This window comes from Amphiprion ocellaris, chromosome 17 (genome assembly GCF_022539595.1).
Source record: "Amphiprion ocellaris isolate individual 3 ecotype Okinawa chromosome 17, ASM2253959v1, whole genome shotgun sequence".
In the NCBI taxonomy this organism is placed as follows: domain Eukaryota; kingdom Metazoa; phylum Chordata; class Actinopteri; family Pomacentridae; genus Amphiprion; species Amphiprion ocellaris.
Genome location: NC_072782.1, coordinates 17658114 through 17683626, shown reverse-complemented (window position 1 = coordinate 17683626; position 25513 = coordinate 17658114). Strand labels below are relative to the sequence as shown.

Sequence of the window (25513 nt, the reverse complement as noted above, 5' to 3'; positions counted from 1 at the left end):
TCTTAATAACTGACTGGAAACTAAAAGCACATATAAACATATCTCGTAATACAGCAGACAAAGTCCATGAGCCACAATTCTTCTCAACACCCAGTCCAAATCAACATTGCATATAAAAACAGTTTCTCTCAATGTCAATGTTAATTTTTGGCAGAGTATTGTATAAATTTGATGTGTTGTGAGGGATACCTAAAATATAATAAAATTGGGATTTTTAAATGATTTGGTTAATATTCATACATATCATGCCAGTGCAAAGCTGAAATTAAAATTTGTTTATCTTTTCCAATCATCTGTAGCATTTATTTGTGTTTTCCCTGATTCAGGACAAGACAAATTAATAGAAAAATATGCTGCTTTGGTTCTGATGCAGTCACATTTGTCTGTTTTCACGATGTTGTCTTGAGGAATCTGGTTGGTTACAGATCTTGAGTATTTGCCCATCTCAACTGCAGAATAAATGTGAAGATGTTCTGTTTAAATCAACATACTGTATGTAAAATGCGGTATTACATTCACTTGCCAGTTTTTTAGGAACACCTAGCTAGAATGAACACAGTCAAATACAGCAATGCTGCAATAAATATTCTATTTTGAAACAGTTTCAGAGAGCTGTTCATTCAACCTTACGATCATTTTGGAAGATGTTCAATTTTAGTATGTTGAATTATATTGCATTACACAGAGATGTGCTTCTGTTCTTCTCAATTCAAATGGGACACACACACACACACACACACACACACACACACACACACACACACACACACACACACACACACACACACACACACACATAGAATCACCTGTCAGTATAAAACAATACAATTCAACAGACTACAACCTGAAAACTGAGTGTTTATTGCACTAAGATTGCATTAGTTTTCAAAAATTATCTATAAATGTGGCAACTGAGTGAGGATTTTAGTGATATTATCTGGTCCCCAGTAAAAGCTCCAATGAGCTTCAAACCCAGGTCTAGTCAGTCAGAGTAAGTGAAGACATGCACAAGTGTGCAAACCTTTAAATGACTTATCAAGCCACTTAATTTAAGTTAGACATCTCTTTATTGTAACATTCAGAATGGTACTTACAAACTGCCTCTCCTGGGAAGACTCAGCTCCTTCTGTGAATGAAGAGAAAAGAATTTTAAGTACAAAAACTCTAATGATATATGAAATGTAGCATTTTTGTTACTGGCTTTCTTTGTGTTCATTTAAAATATTTGTCATCAAAGTGCAATATGCCTCCGAAGTAAACACTGAAAGGTTATTTTGAGTTATTTATGCAAAGCTGAAAGATGTGTCAGATACAAAAGCTGCTGTGCCATTTGCATATTTATTTCTTTAAAAAGACAAATATCAGTCATGCTGATTGTATGTTTAGAAAATAGCATTAAACAAACACAAACACCAAAACCACATCGACATTTAGAGACCAATATAAAGAAAGTGAAAATTAGGGAAGCAAATGCGGTTCTGTCATAAACCTCAATCTCCTCTGCTATTCTGCTGCAACAGCAGCTTTACAGCTTCAAAAACAGCCAACATATGGAGGAGCAGGTGTGAAACCGTTACATCCATTCCCAGAGAACTGGAAGAGATGTTTAAAGAATCTGCATCTGGAAATCAAACTGTTCATTTAAGACATCCAGCAGCTGAAATGAAATACATTTGCATCTACTGTCAAATCTTGACATTTCAATCAACAAAAGTTTACTTCACTTACTTTCACCTTGTTTTAATCTGGTGTAGACTAAGTTCACGATACCTCAGTCTCTTAAATGCACAAGTAAGAATGGCCTGCTCATGCAGTGTGAATGAAACTTGATCGTTTGCCTTCTTTTACTTTCTTTAAATACTGTATTCTATATGGAGCTAAAGCCAGCTGTAGAGCACAGAGTTACACAGAGGTCAGGATTTACTGTGCAGACTAGAACAACCCAGAAAACAACAATGCCCTCATTGATTTCTGGAGGGATTATGTGGTTTCACAATCTTGTTACTTAAAGAATAATACTGCAAACAATCATTTGCAGTGTTGTAAAGTCCTTAAAGTCATTAAACAACTTTGGGTAAATATGTTTAAACACAATAGCTTCAATTTTGAAAGCTATTTATTGGCGTACATGATGGATGTTGTTCTTGGTTGAGCATAAAATGCGAGAGGAACAATCATGAAAATGAATTTAGTTATTTTCCCCCTTTTTACCCTAAAATGTTCAAATCCACACCTGTGTCCATTCTTCATAACTTTATAAAAGAGCTGTACTACACAAAAGGCATTTTTGGAGTTCTCTGTACTTCTAGCCATGGTTTTGCTCTTTTCATAGAGGTACATAACTTTATATTGCAGCATAACATGAGCCTACAGTGACAGAAAATGTGACAGGAGCAAAAAGCAAGTGTACAGCATACAGCATGCCATTCCTTGTAAAGTTACCTCTTGTTCAACTTAGAAACCTTTTCAATTTGACTGACTTGTGCTACAAGCTATGAGACTCAGATTACACTATTAGCCCTCAGTAATTTGGTAGTTATATACTATATATATAGAAGAGTGAAACAGGGTGTTTGTTTTGTTGCCTAACATCACCTTCAATGTGTGAATCTTTAGTACATTCAGTACCTACAAACATGCTGTTCAGCTTTTTTTGGTACAGAAATTAGATTACATGTGCCATTATAATGCTCCACAGAACATATTTCTCTGAGAGCTGACAGGAACAAATAAAACACATCAGACCACAAATGATGCTGCTGCTGCTATAACATCTGTTGATGTGCCAGCGCCATATGAACAGTCATGCAAGTCAAGGACTAACAACAGCCACAATGACAGACAAGTACACTGTGTACAGATCGCTATACCCTCCTTAGACTCAACAGTACTATTTGTTTATTACCGTCGACTCTTGTGAGGAAATGTTCTTCATATTCAGAACATTTCCCTGTGCTCAGTGCTGAGACAAATAATAAAACTCTCCAGCTCTGATTATTTCGAATCCCTCCGTATTGATCAGCCCTTCTGCTGTAAAACAGCCCTGATGAATAACCAGCCTTTGGATCTGTATTGTTGTGTGCCTACAAATCCCACCAATCTGATCATTACACATTTCATTGTCTAATAATTACCTGATAAGGGTGAGGTCCTTTGTCTCAAACAGTGTAGGACACAGAGTTGATGTGTATTGGCTGCTACAGTCAGCAGAAAAAGTGCTAAGCCCCACTCCCCCTTTGCTATCAATTAGGGCTTAATGTCTGGCTTCCCGTGCTGCCTACAGAACACCAAGGGCACAGAGTTTCCTTGAGAGACATGACCACAGCTAACACAACACTAATTAGCAAGCAGCGAATGATTTACATGGATGGAATATCCACCAATCACAGCACAGCAAATCACAGAGTGAAATCTATAGCATAAATATATGTATCCATGTGAAATCAATTCACATCTCACAAAAGTATTTACGTCAAGTGGCAGAACTATGTTCTCATGGCTTGTCTATACCTGCTTTTGATGCTTGATGCTTTTGACACCTTTCTGAGTAAGCAAAGCCTGTGCAGAGAGGGAGAGGAGTCTTTTACTGACAGCAAATGTATTCAGATACCACTGCGTGACATGATTTCAATGAAACCAAGTGGTGAGACACATCCAGCTCTACCTCTAACTAATGTTTGGTTTGTCTTTGTCTCAGAATTAGGTTTCCTTAAAACAGCCCTGACCTAACACACATTGGGAAAACAAATGAATGCACTTATTTCGCAAACACTGCTCTCTTTCAGAAGATTATGCAAAACCGTAACACCAGAAACTCTGAGCTTGCAGGAACAAATCACAATTCCTCAACAAGGCAAAAAGAATTCAACACATAGAGAAGATAACTCCAGTTAACAACAACCCACTGCTAAACTTGCTGCTGTTATCCTCAAACTCTTTAAATCGCAATTCTAAGCTTTTTACAAAATCAAATACCAATTTTCCTACTGCTTATGTATCAGATTTTTCAGCAACAGTAACTGTGTCACAATGAAAAACTATAGAAGAGTTTTATTAAGATATTGCTTGCAGATGCAAACAAAACAAGTCCCACTGCTGATATCTGACATTAAATGCATTTTACTGTGGAAACACGGCACAAAGCAGCCACAGGAAATACAATGTATTGTTCACTTCTTGACAGTGGATTAGTTTTCATATAACAGTGTTGTAATAGAATCTGTATAAGAAGAAGCTAAAGTGTCCTGTTAGATGAATAGTTGTAGGTGACAGGCTGTGCACAAATTCCTCAGCAAAGTAACTAACTGTTTACACCGTGTCCTGCTGCAGTGTGTCTAGCATGAAATCACATCAGTGTTGCTCATTTCACAATGGGAAAAGACCAATTATTGCTTGGGTTGTTTGTTAAAACTACGGAACACTGTTTGGGCTCACTGTAAACACACATACTATACCAGCTACTGTTCTGCCGTATTTCTGACAAAGTATCTGCTCAGCGAGTGTTTGCTTCTCGGGGAGTAATATATTGAAAATATCAAACCACACTGTTGAGAATAAAACTGAAGACTGTTGCTGACCACATCTTCCCAGCCAGACTTGTTTGCTCTTCTGTTTTTGTTTTTTCTGCCACTGCAAAGTATTAGAGCTACAACAGCATCGTTGCACCGCAGTCTTCATTTTGTTTCCATCTGCTGCTCTATAAGATCATGTTAGGTGTTGCACTGCTCCCTGACTGCTTCTACTGGCCTCAAAATCCTAATAATGTCCTGTTGAGTGTTTAGTGAAACCATTATTTTTGAATCTGAAAACTCCCGTTATGAGACGTGGCTTCATGTAGGATTAAAACCTCAGTCGAATTAAATGTGATAGATTTCCCAGAAAATTTGTCAAATTGTAGAGTTACCTTTACTCCAGCAAAAAAGAGAGAGATTTCTGCCATCACAAGGGCATTTTCGTGAGCAAAAAAAGTATTAGCAATAAAACAAAATATAAATAAATAACAGAACTGAGCTACTCTTTCACTATTAAAACATCATGACCATTAGAAAATTTAAAGAATAAAGGAAGTCAGTTCTGTTTTGCTCCCTTATTGTATTTTACAGACTGGGAAGGATGAGATGTACATGACTGAAAATGCAAAATTAATTGTAAAAAGTCCTCTTCGACATACATGTGACATGGTCATTACTGCTACAGTGGAAATGAAAGCAGGGCAACAGACAAAAGTTCCTGTAGGACTATTCACTGTTAATGTGGTAAAGCTCAGCACCTCTGTTAAAGCATCAATCACACTACAACTGTGTATTACAGGTTACTGCAGTCTCTCATAATTCTTTCTTTTCTTGTCACTTTCTCTGCAACAAACCACAAATTATGAATCATGTTTTTCTCTTTCTTGTCATTTGTACCACGTGTGAGTAGGTGTCACTGATTGTTACCATGGGAACTGGCTCTTTGTTTAGTCTAGGGGTAAGTTCAGTAACTTGTTGGGCAACTAAGTCATAGGCAGTCTGAAATAATCAAGCGGTATTCTAAGGATTGATCCTTTAGAAGAAGGTTGGAAACATTTTTCTTTTCTCATTTCATCACAGCGTCAGTGGACCTGACCTCTTGGTTCACGGTGCCTTACAGACATTTCTCTTGATGTGGTCGGAGTCAGATGGGAGTCTGAGCTGTGTCTTAATGTCACGGTCAAACAGTGTTTCAGTCTCACACTGCTGCAAAATAAACAGCTCCAAGATCAGGTAGGAGAAATGAATACATGGAGACACTGTCAGGGGAACTGTACTTCCAGGAGCTACTCCTTTTTCAAACCTCTCATATAAATGTACTAAAACATTTTTATTTACACTTTTAAGTCTCAATATTCTAACTTTATAATCTCTGAATAATGATGAATGTTGTGTGAGACACGATTTACAATTTGATAACTTCACATTACTAATTTATGAGATCCACTTCTACAGCTTTGAGTGATTTTTTTCTCGTCAGCAAAAGTACTTCATTGGGTTATTGTTGGTTCAGCAAGTCTTCAGAGAATTCTCACTCTGTTTAAACAAAACACAAACTTCACACTGATCTTTTAATTTAAATCTCACAGTTACAGTTCAATGTTTTTAGTTAATATCTGCAGTATAGCTTTGAGACATGTCTTTTGTACATAAATGACGATATAAAACCTAGCTGTCAAATAGGCAATACAAACTGAGAGTAATTACATAAAAACCTTTCAGCTTGCTAAGTGTCAGTCGGGGTAACAAACCAGCGATGAAAGTAAATCTTGTACATTTAATCATTTGTTTATCCAGTAATCTTTTCAGTGCTTGAGCGGTAACAATTGTGACATGATGAATCTGAGAGTGTGTTTTGCTCCACGGGGTAAATGTCAATGAATGCCTTCTAGCAACAACATTTCATCTCCGAGAAACTACATCAAAGCAGTGGTATTGCTCTTGTAAAAAGGCCTATGTGTAATGCTTCATTAATAATTCCCCTTGATTTATTTTGGATTTTCCTACATCTCAAGATCAAAAGTGTGCTTAGTTTAACTGTAGCTTGCTGCTGACTTGCAAGGAAATCCCCGTTCTCACATTAAATCATAAAGCCCTAAAATCAGCACCCTGAGTGGCATAAGAGACGGTAAATTGTTCTTATCGTATCCTGGTGTTACTATCATTAATTTTGTGTGTAAATATAGAGTACAGGACTGATCACTTGACGAGATATACTTTGTAATCACTCGCAGTGCTGATTCAGTGTAAGAAAACTCAGAAAATTGTGGCCTTGAGCTGCAAATTATTTGGGTAATGAAGAAGACATAAACAAACACGTGTACTGAAAATTCTAATAAAAACGGTTACCTGTAATAACTGTTGACAGACCAAGTTGTCATTTTCTACAAGTGGCTTGCAGCCCCGTTATCAGGAGACAGTGGCAGGGTGCACTTTCTTTATTCTTGAAAACAACGAGAGTCTAAAGCCATGCGAGCAGCAGTCTGAGGCTTCACTCAGGCACAGCAGTGCTTTGAGCTGAATGCTAAAGCAGCATGCTAATATAATCACAGTGACAATGTTACCACCTGGTGATACATGGGTGTAATATTAACATTTGCTACGGAGCACAAAACATAAAGCGCAACTGATGCTGATGGGAGGTTTTGCAGGTATCTGGTCAAAAACCAAAGCAATGAATAAATTAAAACCCTAAACCTAATGATGGTGCGAGATCAAAGGTAAGGGATCACAAATAATTATGGTTCATCTTGAAAAAAAAGTCAGAGGAAAGTAAAGTAAGTCAGTGAACTCATTAAGACTTGTGCTCTGTGCACCATGAGTGCCTGAGATGTGAGGATGCTCCTTCAAACAGTGGAGATAGAACACAGGCCAGCAACGTCTTCACTAGAGCCTTGTGTGGTTTGTGCAACTGATCTGCTGGTGTCTGTCACCACTGTCTCGCTATCCTGACCTAAAATAAACTCTACTGGATATGTTGCTTCTTTTCCTTTGCAGTGTTGGTTGAACAAAGCAGTCAGATTAAGGATGTCACTTTGGGCTCTGGGAAGTGTTTTGTAACATTTTGGAATTTTTAATGGTTAATATATATAATCAGTTGCAGGCTGAGTGCTTAGAAACTCACTTTTAAGTGTGTTAAGAAACATTTAATTCACACAAACATTCAAAGAAAACACTAAAACTTGAAAATTGGATGTTATTGTCAAGCGGGGCCATTACTTGCTCAGTGGAACTGTTGGTGGTTTTGTCACACAAGAGTTATCAGATATATGAGTGAATTGGTCTTTAGAATGGGAGAACAAAAAGACTTCTTTAAATCTAAGCTTCATCTTACCCAAACACTGTTGTGAAGTCCGAGATGCCAAGTGTATGTGGAGACCAGGGAAGGTCAAAGTGATCAATAACGCAGTTATCTGCTAAAAACACGTGTAGTTTAGGAAGCAGACTACACATTATAGAACCGATGGAAGATTGTCTCAAAATGCATACACTGACCTTAAGTAGCAAACAGAGAGGACTTGGCATTTATAAACACTGAGTGAGCTGAATTTTGATTATATAGAAACAGCATGTGAGCTGTTGACTTTTATTAACAACGACAGCTTCATCGGTAAACCTAAACCTACTGTCTGAAGTAATCTTTTCCACCATTATGCCCAGCTCAATCTGAAAGATATTGATTTCTGCACCAGCAGTAAGAGATTCAAAAGCAAAGCACATAGACACTGTTAGAAAGCTTTGCTGATTAAATCTGTTGGCATGCTCACTTTTCTACTTGTAGCAGGATGTTAGGCATCATAAATGCTTAATCCACTGCCTTGTCCAATGTTGTTGGAGGGAAACGATTTATTACAAGACTGGCACCGAGCATAATGTTCTTCTAATTTTGATGATTTCTCTTCTTTCAAGAGAAGGTGATGTCATGATGACAGCACCTTAAACACCAAAATGACAAACGATATTTGCAATTGTGGCAGCACTTAACACTGAAAGACACTTTTATCTTGATATGTTTTCACATTTAAGTGTAGCTACAACTTCGATGTAAGGAGAGCCACACTCAGCAAATCACGCCGGACTATGATTAACAAATACTGTCAGAAAATGGAGGAAAGTTTTGTTCCACCTCAAGGAATAAAGAAAACAACTGTGATGACTTTGGTAGTTTTCAGTTGCTATTATGGTGTTCTCTAGTTGCAACTAATCTGTACTGTTAAAAAAACATTCAGTTAAAAAAAATGGGGAAAATTTGGCAGGAATTGTGCCAGAAACTTTTTAAATAAAATGGTTGGATATTATGAAATTCTAAAACTGGAAAAAAATGTGGAAAATAATAGCAAACATACATAAAATAATATTTTTTTTTTTGCTAATTTAAGTACCTTAAAAAATGATGTGATTTTATGGTCAAACATTGTAAAAGAACAAATATCCACTTTTGAAAACACACATTTTTGACGTGGACATTATTTACAGTTTGGCCATGGACGATGCCACCTGCTAAACAAGCAGGTGACACCAGCTTGATTTACTTTTGCCTTGCAGTAAAAATGCATTTAAAGTTTGTATCTGGATGAGAGAAGTACATAGCATTAACCAGCATCACATACCACAGCATTCATAGTCTGAGCTGCTTTGCAATTCCTGTCTATAGATGGAGCTTTTAAACTTCAACAAAAAATACATAAAGAACTCCACAAAGCACACACAATGCATAAAATGATACAATAAAATTAACATAAAGCACAAGATTATTCAGGACTACATGACTGATCCCACTTCAAAAACTGTTTCAACTTGAATTTAAAACTATGGCAGTCAGCCATTTTGTTTTGTGTGGGTAAAGACGCACACATATTGATCCCCGAACAGAAAGAGTCGGTCCTCCACACAAGGATTTGCTCAAGGACACCTTACAGTTTCCGGTGGATGCATCTGAGTTACTGAACCAGAAAAGCTCAGAGGTTTCAGTCAGGGACGAAAAAACAAACAGACAAAAAAAAAAAAAACATTTAAGTGTCTGCAAGTAGGAAAAGCTGTGAAAAATGTTATAAGTCTATCACTGTAAAGCAACTCTGAAAGTCACTTCTATTGCTTAAAATGACAAATGTTGCAGGAAGAAGATTGTAGCAGCTGGAGCTGATCAGTTTTAGTTCTGTTTTGACTAAAAGAAGCTTTTGGCTGTTTTCTGGTGTGCAAATGTCTAAAAAAGACACATCACTGTGAGGAGACTACAGTATCATGTATTTAATAATTTCATATTCTCAGTCACTCATCTCATTTTTGGTTTATAGTTACACTTTATAAACAGAAATTTGTCTGGCACTAAAAAACATATTATGTAGTGTAGCTGAATATACATATCAATTTTTCATTTTTTTTATAATTTGGTTCTAAGCATTTACCATGAGAAAAAATTGCTGGTTGGTGGTCAATTAAACATTTAACATTTTCAAGAGTTTTTCTGGCACACAAGAGGCCTATAGGTCCACAAACGGTCTGTGTTACTTTATTTGACAGGAATTAGGGATTGTCCATATATTTCTGATCATTTGCCATACAAAAATGTCTATTATGCTTGATTACATAAAACCCCAATTAACAAAACTTGATTTTTTAAAAAAAGGTACATTTTATTCTCAATTCTTGTAATTTTGCAGCTTGTCATTTTCCTTTCATGGTACATAAAACCAGTTTGGATGATGTGAAAAAAAAGTCCTCTTTGCAGGAAAAGCCCAAATTTGAAAACTTTCAAAATCAACTTTGCCAATAAAAACTGACACTGAAACATATCCTTCCCAACAATATGGGGATCTGTTTTTGAAACAATGTGTTGTTTACTACAGCTTAACTGTTCAACATATACAACTGTATGGTGATATATTACAGTTTCTATGTTTCCACAGTTGCAGTTGAACATCATCTTGCTGTTTGATAATTACCATTGTTAATGAGGTTGTTGATTAATATGCCAAATGTCTTGATGTCATCGCATATTAGTAACTGGCATTTGCATTGAACTGAAGGCTTCATTCACTGTTTAATGTGGATTGGTGTCTGTTGATGTTTGACAGGAGCAAATGCAAATGACAGAAGTGATGTACGAACTCAGGCAACAGACGGGATGAACAGCTGGAGATGACAGAGGACTGGAAAACAAAGATGACAAAAGACATCAGCTCAGATGGAACAGTAGATACTGTAACGACAAGGAAGGATGTAAACTCTGATGAACGGCAGAGTAATCGCAAAAAATGCACGCCATTAAATAAATAAGACAATTTAAAATGCTATAAAATCCTGAAAAGCAACTTCTCTGACAAATGTTGCTGTCAAATTCACTTTAAATAATCCACGATGATCAAATCTGTATTTTTACATTAGTAGGATTCAATAAAGATGTGTAGTTTGCCAGGTGGAAATTTAAATTACTCGACAATACGCTGACTACAGTAATAAGCCTGAAGAGGAAACATTTAAAATGGCAAATAAAATTGGCAGAAATGTGTAATGGGGAACAGAAATGAGGATTGCTAAATTGAGAAGCAGAAATGCACACAAAAAGACTATTATGATACCTGCAGAAAACAAATAAACTTTACAGACAGCCAACTGTAAGTACACTCATTTTGCAAGTCAGAACAAATATAGATGAATCAATATTCTTTCTACAACTTTAGACAAGAGGCAGCTCCAGGGATCCTCAACAGAGATGACCATTGTACTCAACACTTTATGTTCTGTATAAAATTTTAATCATGCTCAGACCTTTTCTGCAGCAAATAAAATAACTCAACCATTTATTTATATTAGATACAAATATCAAATGCAAAATATGCAGAAATGTTCAACTGAACGTCCTTTTGTAGTACTCAAATCCCAAAAGTAATCCTATATTTAATCAATGTGTTTGGCCACTGTATCTGGCAAGTACCAAATTCAATTTCCCAGTGATGACTAATGTTTTCTTTTGTTATTATTCTTCATCAAGGAGAAATTTACCGATTAATCTGGCCCCTTTCACAGCATCAAGGAAGGACCGCTGGAGTTGATAGAAACTCACCGTCTAGCTCAAGGACACTTGAGCAGAGAAGCTGTGTGCCTCTTCTAGCTAAAGAAAGCTTGTCCTATTCATTTGTCCCTCCCAGATGAGAGCTTTTCTTGGGTGCTTCAGTAAAGTAGCTTTTCTGATGTCAAATTAGCACAAAAAACAAAACCTTAATGGCTGCCACTCTCATGAGAATATAATTCCTACCTTCTGTCGTGTTTATATAAACAGGATTTATGGGTCAGCTGGAAAAAAAATGCTCAAAATATAAAAGCAAATGGCCTTTCTGGTGCTGCATCACCATGTTTTCTCAGCCAGGCTGCATCTCACCAGCTGGCTCACACCACTTCACACAAACGGCTCTTTGGAGGCACACAGTGTCACCACACTCGTTTGGAAACCTACCTTTCATTATGAGGCGATGTCAGATGGACGTCACAATACAGTAAAGCTCACAATGCAATGCGGTAGCTTCTGACAGGCTGCTCCTAATTAAGATGAAGGACACGTGTGGCTGCTATAGGCATCATTAAAATCCATATAAATCCCACAAATTTTATGTAATGAGGGAACATGGCAGCTATACACCCTCAAAGCCAGACTGCGAACCTCGTGAGAGCAAAGACACGACGACAAAAGCTCAAACTAAAGCGGGAACAGAGGTGCATGTTACACTGCAAGTAAAATGCCCTCAGACATGACAGTATCATTAATTACTGTAGATATACTGAGACATGTCTGCGTTAAAGTGACCTCAAAAAAACGCAAGCACGCATAATTGGACAAATTTGTCATATAAAGTGATCACCTTGAAAATATTTTATATATGGTGAAGAAAAATAACATCAATGTCACCAAGTCCAGCAACACCAACATACAAGTCTACTGAAAAACTGCAAAGTTAATGAATGGAAGCATTATCTTGTAGGTATTGAGGTTATTACTTTTATGAAGAAACCTACTGCAGTGGTGAAACACATCCCCTGCTAATGCTCCACTCATTCTTGTTCAGAAGAACCATGTATAAAATTAAGGTAAACTGCAGAAAAGACATTTGAAATCATCCTGCCGCAGTATTCATTAACTCCATAAAGAAACCTATACATATAACCTCACTTCATCTTTACTAGTCTAGACACAAACAAACAATATACTGACAAACATTCATGCTGAACTGAGCTGAACAACCCACTTTGGCTGAGCAATTTATTTAGAGAACTCATTAATGGGTCTGATAGTGGGAAACTGTAATCCTCCTGCGTATAGTTGTTTAGTCGCGGTTGTTTTCAAAAAGCCTAAAAATAAATGCTGATAAACACTGTCATATTCATTAGACATCAGCATGCACACAGAAGCTTCCTCCTGTTGTTCTTCACGACTGAAGATCAAATCACAAAAGTCCAACACCTTTTGTGCAAATTTAACCAAACTCAAGCATTACTGAACACCACAGGGAAAGTTTTTTATGGAAAAATGTGCACCTATAACATCCCTTTATTATCTTTAGGATATATTGGTAAATTGTACTGTGTAGCCTTACTGGATATCATAACAACTAAACTGATTGCATCAAAAATGCATAAAATCTGCACAATGAAGAGAAACATTTCACAGCGCTCTGACTATAGAAGAAAATATATAGAATAAATAAAGAATAAATATAGAACATAGAATAAATAAATAGTGTGGCATTGTGCGAAATATCCTTTATTCGGTGTCTTGTGGTCATAAACTGTCATTGCAAGTGTGTTTTGAATCTCTCTTTGAACTTCAAGGTCACCAAAAATTTATACAGAAATGTCATACTGTCTTCTCAGACAAGGAAAAAGTTAAACTGTAAAAAAACAACAACAAAAAACACTGTAAAAGAACCAAAAACATCTCATTAAAATAGAATAATTTTCCACAATTAAAACACATTTTCATGCCCTAATGTTTTGCTTTCTAGTTTTAGTGATGTACATTTGCATATATAAAAACAGTGAAATTACACAACAGACTGTTCGATATATAGATAGATCAAGAACATTATAATAAATATAGTATTGTGACTGACTATTTCTTGCTTATAGATGTGATAAACTGATGAAAATGCATTTATTCAACATTTTTGTTGTGAAAACATCTGCAATCACAACCTACCTTTTAACAAACAAATCTATGTAAAATTACAAAGCCAGTACTTTTTCTGTTAAGTTTCACCAAATGTACTTAATTTTAGAAATATATTTACAGTATTTAACTTGAATTTTACAGTTGTATCTATTAAATAAAAATATTTGTGAGACTACAATAAATTTGCTAATGTATTTTAACAGTCTTTTTATGTAATAAAGGTACATTTTTTTACTATTTAAAGTTACAGGTTACTAACGTCACTCAACATTAGACATGCGAACTGTAATTTTAAGAAGTTTGATATTTTAGTGTATTTCAAAAACACGGGGAAACCTATTAAACGAAAACAAAAAAATTCATATATTGCAGATTTTTTTAAAGACTTTTTACAGTATTTGTCGCTTCACACATGGGTGAGTTGACGAGCAAGGCTGTGCATTAGCTCTGCTTGCCCTCTCTGGCAGCAAGATAACTGCAAGGTGCTGGAACACGCATCCACAAGCTAACCATAATTTAAAACATTATTTTTAACAGATAGATAAGAGATTGGTAGGAATCTTCTCATCAAACTCTCTGCAGGAAAACAAAGTAAGATATTTCTTAGTGCAAGTTGAGAAAATGAGCAGAAATAACGCCTAAACCTGCAGTGGCGAACACCTGTCTCCCCCTTCTGGCAGTGAGAGTAATTACGCTGCCTGTTTGTGGTGACCTGTATGTAATTGCCCTTAAGCGCTGTCTTGTTAAGACTGTAATCCTTCCTTTGAATGCTGAGTTTTTATCTGCAGTGTCAGAAACTTTTCTTTGATGGTTCGGCAATATTCCTAGTTGCTATAGTCCACACTGTTTCCATTGCTACAGTTGCTGCCCTCTTCAGCACTGGAAAACCAGTTGTTGCTGACAGATGCAGACTGCATCACTGCTGCTTCACCAGTGTGGTAATGCCAACACCAACACAGGATTTTAAACTCAAGTACACTAGATTTACCTGCTGCTGATAAGCTTAATGGTGTGTCTACTCGAATGGTAAAGGCTTTAATTTAATGGATGTTCATCTATATGTTGAATTTCCACATTTCTCCTTTAATCCAAAGAATTTTACAGTGCACCATTTAACAGACCTACAAGTTTGACTGTGACCAAGTTGAACCCATTAGATGTTCCTTCAAACAACTCTCAAAGTGTACATATTTTATACAATGACAGCAATACAAAGCAGCAAGTTTGCTAAGACAAATGGAATGTCTTGACATCCTCCATACTGTAAATAGTTTCAGTTACCATTCACTCAACAAAAACAAGGTCTGGCACAAATGATGTCATCCCTTTCTGCTCTGGAAATGAATGGGAAACTGTGGAGCTGAACCAGTTATATTCATTTGCCTGGCAAACTAACTTCCGTGTTTCTTTTTGAATGCGAAAGTTAGAGAGCGCCACGGCGGCCCAACCACAGGAGCGTCCGTTGTGTTTGGTTTGGGGAACATAAAGAGGTCTTGTGTGGAAGAAGGCGAGAAATGGGGGGGGTTGGTAGTGTTCAACAAAGGAACAGAGAGATTAAGGCAACTGTGCACAAAATGACTATTTGGAAGCTTTTGATAAATGCAATTACAAAAAGGGTTATTGGTTCCCAGAGAAAGTCATTAAGACCATCAAGTAAAAACTCCAAGAGCATAAATTAAATGTCAGCATTTTCTGCTGTCTAATTTTCACAAAGATTCCTAATCTCAGAGGAACACATTGACACCAAATTTGTGAACATGAAAGTCACAATGTTACCGCTTCATTCTGAAATATGCTCGACAGCTAAATAAATAAAACATGACAGAAGAAAAGTAAGTTCTCAAACAAGCAAATCTTACCTTTGTTGAAATGAAAGTTAGAAAAGCAGCTTTATTGGTTTAATTCAGCAGTCACAGTGCAGCCTAATTACAATGGATCACAGGGAGTTTGTAAACCAAAACACATGCAGGATTTTGAGCTGAATTTAAAAGAGGCTTCCTTTTAAACATGTTTATCAATTACGCTGTACGTGGTCCTAACTAGAGCAAGCAAAATTATAAATCAAGTCTAATTTATGCCTTGGTATAGCAGCTACTGCTGAGTGTGGGCTCGGCTGGAGAAAATGATTAATTTCTGAAGGGTCTTGGATTAAAAATGATCTGACGTGTGTTGTAAAATACAAGCAATTTCATATTTCAGGACACTCTGTCCTCCCTTTACACTTTCATTTATATCATGTGCTGTGCCAGAGTGATGGGAGCAATAATTTGATTAAGTACATCATTTGTTACGGCTGTTGTCCTGAACTCGCTCACACCTCAATCGGGATTTCTGGCAGAAAGGCAAAAGCCTCACTGTGCACTCAGTTGTCATAAAAAGTCAATAAAGCACCAGAAAGCCATTCTCAAAACATACAGTAATCAATCTGCCCCATGAATACAGAGCTCTGGTTCCTCCTGCCAGCAGCTAACATAAATGGAATGTGAAAAATGATGTGATCAGTCGTTTAAAAAGTAACACTGGACACAAATCTATGGCCACGTGAACTATCATTTACAAATCTTTGCAGAAAAGGAAAATATTGCGGATTTGTAACCGTTACTGCCAGCACAGTTCTGCCAAGAGATTCTCTCACATGCGGGACACAAGCACACATCAATACACTGTACTGCCAAGTAACACAGAAAGGTCTGAAAGTCCTCACTGTGCTCTGTTTAAAGAGCAATCAATGCAGGAGCCTCTCAAACCAGGCTCGCATACAGCACAAAGTCACCCTGCAGACAGCTCCAAGCACAGCTATATCGTCTTTCCTACCTGTAGCCCTCGTCTCCTCAGAATGCTGGACTCGTCCATGGTACAGAGCCCCGACTTGTCATGCCTCCTTACCGGTGCATAGCCATGCTGCACTGCCTCGCTCCTGCCTCTTGCTCCCTCCCTCCCTCAGGCTAAATCTGATCTTAGCAGCTGCTAAACACTTCCATCAGAACTTATCTGATTGGAGGGGGGCAGTCAGCTGACACCTCCTCTTGTTCCTCTCCTCTGTAACTTCAGGAGTGAAGGAGAGAGATGGAACGAGAGAGAGAGAGGGAGAAGATAGGCAGTTCTAATTTAGCGTAGCAACGGGTGGGGATGAATGGGAGGTGTGGTGGGGGGAGCCAGGGACAAGTGGGAGCCCCAAGACTCATTTCTCTGAGCAGCCACGCTTTTGGACACCCTAGATGACCATGAAAATGAGAGGATATCCTTTCCAGCATTGTTCTGCTCCAACCTCAACAATGAATCTGGCATCCTGTCTGCGGCAGACAGACCTCAGCAGTCTTATTGCAGTCAATGAGTCACATGAAGACTACAAAATACACTCCAGAAGGCTGGATCACTGACAGAAACATGATAGCTGAGACTACGAAAAAGTAAAAGGAGAGGAGGAAATGCATTGCATATGGGAATAAAAAGGAAAATAGCAAGACTTGCCATAATATATAAAGTACTGTTACTCAAGACCTTTCAAACCTGCTGTGAAAATGTCACATGAGCTGATGTGAGCCAATTTACACATAGGAGACGCTTCCCTCATTCCAAACACCGCAACCCTGAACCTTTATCGTGCTGAAATCAACGGGCACAACCTGTTATGTAGATCCTGTGTCAATTTCCAACAATTTCATGCACCGCTACAGCTCCACAGAAATGAGTTTTGAGGCGATCTACGGCTCTTCACACTTACTAACTCAATGTCCCCACACCATCATGAATTATTAGCATTTGTAAAATAAGTTGTCTCTATGTGCCATGCTGCCAATTCCATCCTGCAATTTCGCATTCTGTTTCAGTCTGTGTTTTTCTTTGCCCCCCTTGTCTTTTTTTACTCTCTCTCACTCATTTCCATTCACTGTGGTACTGCTCTGTGAATATTAAGTGGGCTCCTTCCATTCTCCTCATCTCCAACCAAGCTCAAATGATTTCTCCTGCTAACAGCTACTACGGTTGGTAGAAGAGGTAAGCAGGATTGTCAGACAGGTGACCACTACATCAACTTTTCTCATTTTGAAAGCTCTGCAACAAAAAGCTGATGGAGTGTTGCAGTGGCTGGGGCAACAGTCATTTGTGTCGCTGTGCTGATAAGAGGGCTGAGAGTAGAAAGCCCAGGTCTGTGCTCTGGTAACCAGGCTATTTTTGAATAAAGCCCTTAAAACCTCAGAGGACAAGGATTACAGTAGTCAACTTTTTCAGCTTGAACAATGCCCTCCAGATTACCTGGGGGAATTAAAGAATCCTGTTATTTCCTACTGACTGGTCTCGAGCTGCTGCTCCGTCTGTAGCTGCTTAAAGAACAATTAAGACAATTCCTCACTGGACAGACAATGAAGATGAAGAGCTGCAGAAACACAAGGGACGGGTCATTTGTCTTCTTCAACACCCAAAGTCCCCATTTTTCTATTGTACACTTTGGCTGTAACAAGCACCCCAGTTCTACCACACTGTTAAAACAATGAATCGAGTAATTGATTAACTGACAGACGATCAGTTGAAAACAATTACGGTTGTCATGATTGTCTATCACATTTATAATGATTCATCAATATATTATTGTGTCTATAAAATGTCAGTAACTAGTAAAGGACATTTGAAACAATATCACGCAGCCCAACTTGATGCAACCAGTTTGCTTGTGCTATTTGACAAAACAGCCCACAACACAAATATGTTCAGGTTGCTACGATTGACGACAAAGAAAGGCATCAATTTTTCAAAATTTGGAAGCAAGACCACATGGATGCTTAGAGTTTTCAGTCTTAAAATAACTAACGTAATCAATCAATTTTTAAAACTAGTTAAAGATATTTTTTCTGTCAATCACTCCACTAATTCATTAATTGATGTGCCTGATATTTCAGCAGTATACAAGATTTTATATTGGTGTCCACAAAGAGGGCAACGGCGAAGGAAATTATCAGCTCTGAAATAATAAAAATTGAGAATAAATAATATATAATAATAATTTATGCAAGCATAATTGCCATTTTTTGGCAGATTTCTGAGGAATAAGGTAACACAAACTCATTACCAGTACCAGGGTTCATGATGCTCATTTTTCTGCCTTGTTTCCCCCAGAAGACCCATTCTAAGCCAGAAAAAAACTGGACATGTTGGGTATATGATCAGAAGTTGTTTTAACATCCATTGTGGAAAAAATAAAATAAAATTTCAAAAAACTGTTTTTACAGAGATGTTTTTTGAAAGAAAACAGACAGCACAGAGCTGCTTTGAGGTGGGTTTGGGGGCAGCTATGAAGGCAGACAGTTTGAGCCAATGGCCTTGGAGTTGGGCCACAGAAAAGCCTCTGGGAAAAGTCCAGGGGTTGTCAGTGACTCATTTCCTCCTGGCAGGTGGGCAGCTGAGGTTGTTTCCACAGCCTTTGGAGAAAAAAGGGAACGGTGGCACAGAAAGCATGCAGAGAGTGCTGATTGAGTGACCTACAGGCTCTGCTCTGCCTGAGCTTATCAGACCAAGAGGTAACCTGCAGATGAGAGGCAAGCAGAGGAGGGACATGGCCTGTGAAGAGAGCAGTAAGGAAAGAAAGAGTCAATTCCCTCCATACAAAGCAGTGTAAAAATCCATCTGTCTAAAGCCAAAGGAGTGAGAATATCCATCCATGATAAAACCCTGTAGAGCCAACCTCCCAATGGACAAGGCAAGTCTTAAACCTTGACAACAAATGCAAAGATAGTAACTGAGAAGAACCAATAGGTGCAATGCATCACTCTCAATTCGTCTCTGGTTTTTCCAATTTTGAATAAATTGGAGCAGGCATGTAAATATATGCATTCATAAGATGAAAATGATGTCAGCTTGAGTCCACTTGGAAAATCCACAAGGCTTTCGTGTCAATTCATTTTTGTCGGTCTCAAAGAAGCACAAAGTCACTCTATGCATAACTGTCACATTTGAATTTCACAACAGAGAAAATTGTATCTCAAACAGAGCAGATGACAGGGGTTGAATGTCTCAGCTGCAACTACTACATCTAGAGTGACAGTTTCATTTATATCACACCCAGATGTTTGCAGTAACATGCTGCACGGTTTGTAATTTGAGGATGTGTGGGGTCAATATATTCCCAAAGACATTCTGTGGAACATAAACAGGGCAGGTGAAAAAAACAGAGACGAAAGCACAGCATGAACACGACATGAAAAGTCCTTATGTGGTAAACTCATATTATGTTTCCTTAGTGTTGAAAATACCAATATACAGTCTCTTCTGAACACTCCCTGCAGTGAGAGTGTTCACAGGTTTTGTATCCGTTTGCAGGGCTAAATCATCCACACAAACTTCTGTTTTCTACTTTTGTGTCTCATCTGTGTATATGTGTGTGTGTGTGTGTGTACATCTATCTTTGTATTAGAGTTTTAGACCTTGGGAGTGTGAGGACAATTTAAACACAAGCCTTAAGAGGGCTGTTTAAGAGTATTGGTTAGAATCAGGGTTAAGTTAGGTCAGGAGTAGGCTTTTAATTATGATGGAGGAAATGCATTATATTAATGAATTAGTTATAATTTCAGTAGGAATGCTCATTTTTTAATTGCTTTTCCATCTAAAAAAAAAAAAGAAAGAAAATAAAATGTAACAGAATTTATTGGCTAGCAAGTTAATGCAGCACCACAATGCTTCAGAGCTGCTGCCATTAGTCAACATAATCGGTGACTGATGCATCAGTTTGGACTAATGTTTTTTTAATTTATTTAAATATTGCATAATTGCTGCACCATGAAGTCAGTTGGTTTTGGCTCTAGTCATGTGTCGGCTGCTACAGTGTCAGACAACAGCAGGTGTAGCACAGTCCAACTTAGTTCAGAATAACAGCTTCCCTAAGACCAACAGCACAAAGCACGAGCACCTCAAGAGAAAAAATACACAGGACGCATTTTGTTTCCATTTGTTTCTATCCTGCTCTCTGTACTCAAAAACATTTAAATACAGTTCAGTTCCCATATGAGTTAAAGAAAGTGGCTGTGCTGTGAATTTGGTTATATTTATATAAAAAATTGAAAGCTACTCCTAAAGTTTGAGAATGATTATACAATAAAGACAAAAGAACTTGCTTTAGCTGCACTGAACTGCAAAATTTTCAACGTGTCCAAAGGTTTTCCCTTTGTGTAGGGGTTTGCTAGAGCTTGGATTTGTTTTGGAGTGGGACTACTTAATAATATTCCCTCTTTCTAAATGATTTTTGTCATGTTTTAGTTTCCAGTTTACCTCTATAAGGTTGAACTTTATGTGAACATTTGTTTTCATTTGCATTATTCAATGACATACAATTTTGCCAAAACAAAATAAATTTAAATAAAACAGTCATCGCTCTCTTTGAGGGGAACTTAATCATTTAGATTATTCAAGTTATCGACAAAACAGTATGTTGTAAATTATTTTGCCTTCATCAAAAAATTGCAATTCCTGCTATTTGGATAAATTACTCGTTCAAATTGGGATAATGCTTTGTTTAATTGTTAAGCTCTAGTCTTCATAAAACATAAAAATACAAACATGTCATTGTGTGTTTAACTCGATTACACCCACAACAATACAATAAATAGACTTTTTTGGTAGGAAACTGGTAACACTAATTATTCCTTTACAGATCTGAAACTCTAGAAAGATCTGCTGATGAAGTAATTAAGATATAATACAATACATACACCCACAACAATATGCTGCATATGCAAATTATGGGTTTACATTAAAGAAAGAGCTACACAATCAATCTGGAGCTGCATTCATCGAGCCATACAGGCACTGGAGAACAAAGACAGATATCGCAGACAAACGGATCAATAACGGGCATGTGGCTAACTTCTTTTTTTTACTTTCCTGCTTTTGTGGGTGGATCGCTACTGTGGCTTGATAATAGTATTTTTATCTATTAGTGGCAGGCTTTATTAAAAAAATAAGACAGGTTGTTCAGTTTTAACTGGAAAATCTATGGCATTTTTGAAAAGGTTCATGGTTTTATGACACCTGTATGTGTTTCTCTGCATAGACAGCAGTTCCTTTCTTGCAACAACAAACTACTCCAACAACAACAATATCAGTAAAGGACATCACTGACTGACAATTACGAGGAAAAATGAGAGTCCACAAAGGCACAACATCAGGATTATGACAGTCTTATCTCCATATCACACCCGAAGTGAAGTATTGATTTTCTGCCAAAGAGCATCACAGTCAAGAGAGATGTGCCATGCACACCCAGGGGCATGATGGAGGAGCATAGAGGAGGGGTAAAAAGCAAAAAGCAATAACAGTAGTCCAGTGAGGCAAACATGAGGGTAAAACACTGCTGACAGAACCAGCACTTAAATCTGCAATGAAGGTTCAGATGAGTAGAAGGAGATTGACGGGAAAAAAATACAGCAACATTCAGTTTGTCAGTATTTCTGAGCCTAACTCTATTCTTTAGGATTTGATAAAAGTTATATTCAGGAGTGTCTCTTATGAATATTTAGGACACATACTTGTAAAACTGGATGTACATTTGCACCCAGTCTAAAATTTGGGTTATCAACAACAGAGTTTAAAAAAGACTATGTCCATACAGATATGTTTTGATTTTAAAGTGGTATTTTTAAATATTATTTCCTAGAAACAAAGATCTGTCTGTACTAACACACCTGAAAACACATATGACATGAACCTTCCCTCTGGACACATAGCTACTGTTACCATGCAGAAATTAAACTGTGACTCTTAATTTCTGATCCAACTTTATTTTCTTCTGAAAAAGGTGATGTGACAGGGGTGTGATAATTCAGGACACACAAGTCCCACTGCAGGGACTTGGGGCAGGTAACCTTGCCTTGAAAGAAGTTCTACAGGCTGTTTTGCAATAGGAACATGCACAAAGGTTAGGGACATCTTACCATGGCCTGTAAGTTTCTGCTTTGGAAAACAACCGATAGTAATTGAATAATTGTTTGAACAAGTCTCTTTTCTAAAGCACAGGAGTAGTGGATACTAATTAAATACAGCAGAGATTTTAAAATAAAAGCATATTATTGTGGATGTAACCTAAGAATCTGCAGCCTTGCTGAAGGCTATCTGAAGCAGCTCTTAGACACTGCTGTGTTTTAGCTGAATGCCATCATCAACACACTCAAAATAACATTAACAAGCTGATGTTTTGCAGGTATAATGTTCAACATGCTTCCCAACTAAATTTAGCATGTTGGCATAGTAGTATTTGCCAATTTAAAAAATACACTTATAATGCAAGACTGAACATGCTAATGAATAAATGCGCATTTGTTTATTAGAGATACACTCCAACTTTAGATGAGATGTTCCAGCTACATTGTCTGATTGCAAATATTACTAACTGAAACGTGTCAGAATCCACAGTAATTCATCCAATATTTGCTACAATCAAACCACAAATACCAACCTGCTGTTCAGGGTGGTTGAAAAGCCAGACGATCATCAAAGTCTTAGTTGTCTGAAGATAATGTTTGTACAAAATTTCATAACAGTCTATCTAATTTAAAGTATATCCAACAGAGATATTTTTTAAAAATACATGTTAAATTGTCAGGCTTACAGAGGCCAAAACACACAAAGATTTTTCTTCCAGATCTTCATGCGTCATTGAACGTCCAAAGGAGAAAGAGTCCATTTTTCAGTAGTTCACTTAATATTTTTAGATATATTTGACCAGGAACAGCCTTGAGAAACACACTTTCTACATTTCTACAGTTTATACAGGTTAGATTTTAACCATTTATTTCAGAATGGCATGCATTTGTGTTTGTTGGTGACTCTGCTCAAGCGATGCTCAAGTATGACACAGATAGTCCCTGAGATCACAAACCCCAAAACCATGCTCTCGACCGGAGCAGATGAGTGGAGTCACTGCCTGTGAAATGAGTGAAATAGCTATGTGATGCGACAAGCATGTCGCATTTCCTCTGAATTCATGTCAACTGACATGACCTTCTCATTGCATGTGTGGATCAGTGGCACTCTGAAACCATGCAGAGAACACGTGGCAAGAAGCTGTTATAGAGCTTTGATACAGAGGAAATATAAGACTATATGCGGCATCAAGCATGACGCATTTCCTTTGAATTCGTGCAACCATGCACATACCTTCACATCTAGATGCAGGGGATCAGTGGCATGACGACTGCACACAGATGAACATCTGGCAAGGCACTCTTACAGTGACTTGATACAAATATACCATGTGAGATATGAGACTATGAGTGGCATCAAGCATGATGCATTTCCTTTGAATCTGTGCAAGCATGCACCTTCATGAACTAACACAAAATGGTGGCCCAATTATATGTAGTCATTACAGACAATGTATTATTTGAACTTTTCAGGGCCTTTGGGCAATATTCATGGCATTCAGGCAGAGGAAATATTCATACAATGCGGAGGATGGGCAGAGAGAATAGGTTTTGTAGTTTAGAGGGGAGTTCATGGCGTTGGCCAATGCCCAGACAGGGCCTTCCCACAGTCCTTGTTGAACAAAGGCTCATCTCCACTTGCATTGGCTAACCATCCCGAAACCAACTCATAGAAGGCTGATGACCAGTGAAGGCTGAAGCAGCAGCAATGTGGTAGCACTGAGCGGGAAGAATGAATGAATGTTGCCTCAGTTATAAGGCGTGCTAATAGGGAGGAGTGGACTGACTACGAGCCCAAATGAACAGCATAGAACCTTGTGACTGACTTGACTTCATGCCTGCATGAACTAGCACTAGGTTGCATTTAGTCTAACTAGAGAACCCTTTTGGCTTTTCAAGTAAAACTGTGAAAAAAATATAAGGGGAAATATGACCATGTCAAATAAAGAAGAGCAAAATTAAGCTTTTGTTTTCCTGGGAGCTTTTGCAACTCATCTATTTAAATATTGTCAATTTTGCTAGTCTTTCTTCATAAAATAAATTTAAAAAGTCACACAGCCTGAGCCCTAACTGACTACATCTCAAAGCTGCCCATTTTGAACTGAATGAGGGGTAACAAAACCCAACAGCCAATTACAGTAAATCTCTTCAGACATGAATATAGCCGCCAAGTCTGACTGTGGTTAGAAGTGACAACAATAACATGCTGTAACACAGTCTGCATGCTGGCAGACCTCCATTCAGTCATAGTCACTGAGGCCAGCTGCTGGTGTGCTTCCCAGTCATATAGCCATCATTAGGACAAATGCCAGCTCGCCTGTATAAGTGACAGGGTTCATCTTTCCTAGTTTAAGTATACTGTTAATGATAAAGCCTGGATTTTACACTAAAGAATAATCTCTCCAAAACAGAAAACAATTTTCAAACCAATAATTAAAACTCTAAGAGGAAAACCAAGACAAACATCACGTTTCATTCAGCGGCTGGAAGCTGTGGTGCTCGTCTGTTTTGCTCCCCTCCCAAGGTCAACCAATTCACCATCCTTTCTGATCTCATTCTGAAGGCAGGATAATACAGTGGCTGTAGATGAACCCCTGAGGTGTCGGTCCTACCGACTCCAAAAGATACCATTAAGATGTAGCAACACATCAGCCATTCAGCCTGTGTCCACACAAGACAGTATCTGAGCAGCAGTCACAAACACTTCATTTTCTCCCGATGTTGACCACAGAGTCACCAGGGGACACACAAACACCGTTAAGAATAAGAATAGGGAGATGATTACATTAGAGTTCCACCCTGAGGAAATGTAAAGCTAATATCTGACCATGTACTGTATACATAACAAAGACTGGAGGACTGTTAAGATGCACAATTTGATAAAAATTATATACTAGAAACTGTGAAATAGAAACAGCTATTTGGTTTAACTC

General features: G+C 37.8%; 1 protein-coding gene across 14 annotated transcripts in view; it reads right to left on the bottom strand.

Moving 5' to 3' along the window:
* mast4 (microtubule associated serine/threonine kinase family member 4) overlaps positions 1–25513 on the bottom strand; it is a 133405-nt gene that overhangs the window by 64978 nt on the left and 42914 nt on the right. For 12 of the 14 annotated variants that reach the window (XM_055019176.1, XM_055019170.1, XM_055019173.1 and 9 more), the window contains exon 4: positions 1095–1126. In XM_055019176.1, the coding sequence (XP_054875151.1) occupies positions 1095–1126 (32 nt within the window). Of the gene's footprint in view, positions 1–1094; positions 1127–16488; positions 16613–25513 lie in introns of those variants that run through there. The other 2 variants (XM_035957591.2, XM_055019180.1) reach the window with 2 other exon arrangements.